General features: G+C 45.9%; 1 protein-coding gene across 1 annotated transcript; it reads left to right on the top strand.

The window, feature by feature from the left end:
• The first annotated feature begins 2,251 nt into the window (after positions 1–2,251).
• LOC100769459 (C-X-C chemokine receptor type 1) lies at positions 2,252–3,295 on the top strand. Its single transcript, XM_027396069.1, has one exon. It carries the CDS (start codon positions 2,252–2,254, stop codon positions 3,293–3,295), a length of 1,044 nt encoding a protein of 347 aa, XP_027251870.1.
• Positions 3,296–3,513: the final 218 nt, after the last annotated feature.

Raw genomic sequence — 3,513 nt, 5'->3', positions numbered from 1 at the left:
GCAGCTTCATCCTGCTATCCCTGCTGATCCCACAGAACCTCTGATGCTGTTGGGTCCCATGACCTAATCTGCACCCAAATGCAGACGTGGGTGGGGCTCTCAGGGGAGGTATGGTCTAGTGTGGTTTCTCTTTTCTTTACCCATCTAGTTCCTTCAACTGTTGGGTCATTTTGGTCCCTGAACTGCAGGCTCCTATACACAGAACATATGCACCTGGTGCCTCAGGTAGGAAGCCATCCTTGTGTATCAGCACACTTGTTGGGGTAGGAAGGCTTGCTTCAATTTTATTTTAGAAAATACACTGACTGGTTTCTGTGGAATTTAGGAATTTCTGATAAACTATTTCCTTCCTTCCTTCCTTCCTTCCTTCCTTCCTTCCTTCCTTCCTCCCTCCTTCCCTCTCTCTCTCTCTCTCTCTCTCTCTCTCTCTCTCTCTCTCTCCTTCCTTCCTTTTTTGAGACATGGCTTCTCTATGTGGCCTTGGCTGTCCTGGAACTCACTTGGTAGACCAGGCTGGACTCAAACTCAAAGATCCACCTGCCTCTGCCCCTGAGTGTTGGGATTAAAGTCATGCACCACCACTGTCTACTCACTGGGAGTAAGTTCTGAACTCTGACTTCCTAAGTGGTTGTGGCACAGTCCCCTCATTCTTTGTTTTTATTCCTCTCCTGTTATGTGGCTGAGATGGACAATTCCTCATTTCAGTGTGGTTGCTCCCCGATAAGCTTTCGTCTTCTGTGAAGATGCAAACAGTGGCAGGGAGAGAGCATCCCAAGGTGTGGGGATGTGAATTCACTGGCCATAGAATCCAAGGCCTGGGAGCCAGTAAGAGCTTCTTTGTCATCCCTCAATTTGCAGATGATGAATGAAACTCTGTAGGGAGTTAAAGGCCTCAGTCAAGCTCACCATGGAGAGAGTGAGCATTCAGTAACAGTCAGCTCATTTCTAACCTGGTTAACTTCTAAATGCTTCCAGATTGGAGAATCTTCAGTTGGGTAGAGGCTTATTTGTGTGTGTGTGTGTGTGTGTGTGTGTGTGTGTGTGTGTGTGTGTGTTTGTGTGTATTCAGGAATATATCTCTATCTATCTATCTATCTATCTATCTATCTATCTATCTATCTACCTACCTACCTATCTATCTATCTATCTATCTATCTATCTATCTATCAGGGGATGGTTCCCTCCATCCATCAGAGGTTCTTGCAGCAATCTCAAGTTGTCAAGCTTGTATGACAAGTTCTTTTGCCTGTTGAGCTATCTCACCAACTGTTAAGTGTATTTAATTTTTTTCTTTTCCACATTTAGTGTGTGTGTGCATGCGCTTGGGTATGGAGGCCAGAGGACAACCTGAAGGAGATGGCCCTTTCCTTCTACCTTGAGGTTTCAAATTTGTGGGCTCAAGTTCAAGTTGTTAGGCTTGGCAGCAGGTACCTTTGTCCACAAATCACCTCATTGACCCCCCTTCTTGTATTTTTGATGTGATTTTTGCAGCTATGAAAATTGAACGGAACCTCATCATAAGTCAAGGCACACTGGATAGTTCAATGTAATCTGTCTCTCTTACTTTTTTCTCCAGGCAGATTTCAAGAAAGGCAAACAAGGGGCTGGAGAGATGGCTCAGTAGTTAAGAGCATGAATTGGTCTTGAGGGTTTAGTTCCCAGAACACACTCTGGGCAGCTAACAACTCTCTGTAGCTCCAGTTCCAAGGGGTCTGATGCCTTCTTCTGGCCTTTACATATAGACAAGCATCCTGCACACACACGTAAGTAAATGCAATGAGAAATAATAAGTCTGCTTTTAAAAGGGAAAACAATATTGAGGGGATACATATATGAAATAATGTAGGAAGGGGCACCCAGATACACCTTACCTTCTTCTGTTTTGTTGTGTGCTGGCTCTTTCCTGAGTATATAAGAGCAGCCTTCTGGCTGCATCTGAATGCAGGGGCATGGCTGAGGACAAAGATGACTAAAAGGAGACAAAGTATCCGGAGATAGAGGTGAGAACTGTAGAGCCAACTGAAGGCAAAAGCATCTTCCCTGTGTTTTATTTTATCCCATACTGAGTCTCCAAGAACTTTGACAGCACTAGGAATCTAACTTTTACAGAAGTTCAAGTTGAAGTCCAATGGGGTGAACTCTGGTTGTCAAAGCAACAGAGAAGCCAATAATACTATCCCACAACATTCATGACACTTGAATTTGGTTACTAAATCCTATTTCTCTCCTAACCTGTCACCTAGATTGAAGCATGGCCAAGACTGAATATTTCTACTGGGTTGCTCCTGATAATATGACATGGGATGACTTTGAGAAAGACTTTGGGACTAGCACCAGAATGCCACCTACTGGAGATTATTTCAGCCCTTGTAAGAGAGTTCCAATAAGCAACACAAAGGCTTTAGTTGTCTTTTATGCACTGGTGTCCTTGCTGAGCTTGCTGGGAAACTCGCTGGTGATGCTAGTCATCTTATACAGACGAAGGAGTTGCTCTGTCACCGATGTCTACATGCTGAACCTAGCCCTTGCCGACCTTCTCTTTTCATTGACCCTGCCCTTCTGGGCTGTCTCCAAATTGAAAGGCTGGATTTTTGGAACTCCCCTGTGCAAGATGATCTCACTCCTGAAAGAAGTCAACTTCTTCAGTGGTACCCTGCTACTGGCCTGCATCAGTGTGGACCGATACCTGGCCATCGTCCATGCCACAGGCACACTGACCCAAAAGCGCCACTTGGTTAAATTCATATGTCTAGGCATCTGGGGTCTATCTTTGATTCTGTCCCTGCCCTTTGCCATCTTCCGCCAGGCATATAAGCCATACGGTTCTGGAACAATCTGCTACGAGGTCCTGGGTGAAGCCACAACATATTTTCGGATAATTTTGCGTGGCCTGTCCCACATGTTTGGCTTCCTTCTGCCGCTGCTGATCATGCTGTTCTGCTATGGGTCCACACTGCGCACACTCTTTAAGGCCCGCATGGGGCAGAAGCACCGGGCCATGCGGGTCATCTTTGCCGTTGTGCTTGTCTTCCTGCTCTGCTGGCTGCCCTACAACATGGTCCTGTTCTCAGACACTCTCTTAGGAACCCACTTAATTGAGGACACCTGCAAGCGCCGCAATGACATTGACCAGGCCCTGTATATCACTGAGATCCTGGGCTTTTCTCACAGTTGCCTCAACCCCATCATCTATGCCTTCATTGGCCAAAATTTTCGCCATGAATTCCTCAAGATGCTTGTTAACTGTGGCCTGATTCGAAAGGAGTTTTTGACACATCATCGTGCTACTTTTTGAGCGCCTCTCACTGTCTGTCTGTTAAACCTCTGAAAATTACCAGAGAGTACTATCGCTCCCTCAAGGGGAGAATAACTAATGCTAATGTGCTGTGCTCTGTGCGTGTGCGTGTGCGTGTGTGCAGTATGGCTATGAACAGATACTATCTGGTATGGGGAGGGAGGTGACAGGATCAGGAGAAGTTAGTGGACTGTCTGTAGGGCCCACACATACTTTCT

The sequence above is a fragment of the Cricetulus griseus genome, chromosome 2 (genome assembly GCF_003668045.3).
Source record: "Cricetulus griseus strain 17A/GY chromosome 2, alternate assembly CriGri-PICRH-1.0, whole genome shotgun sequence".
Taxonomy (NCBI): domain Eukaryota; kingdom Metazoa; phylum Chordata; class Mammalia; order Rodentia; family Cricetidae; genus Cricetulus; species Cricetulus griseus.
This window is presented reverse-complemented; position numbering and strand designations above follow the sequence as displayed.

Bases quoted from the DNA above. Each gene is read 5' to 3' on its own strand.
- LOC100769459 (XM_027396069.1), top strand. From the start codon at position 2,252: ATGGCCAAGACTGAATATTTCTACTGGGTTGCTCCTGATAATATGACA.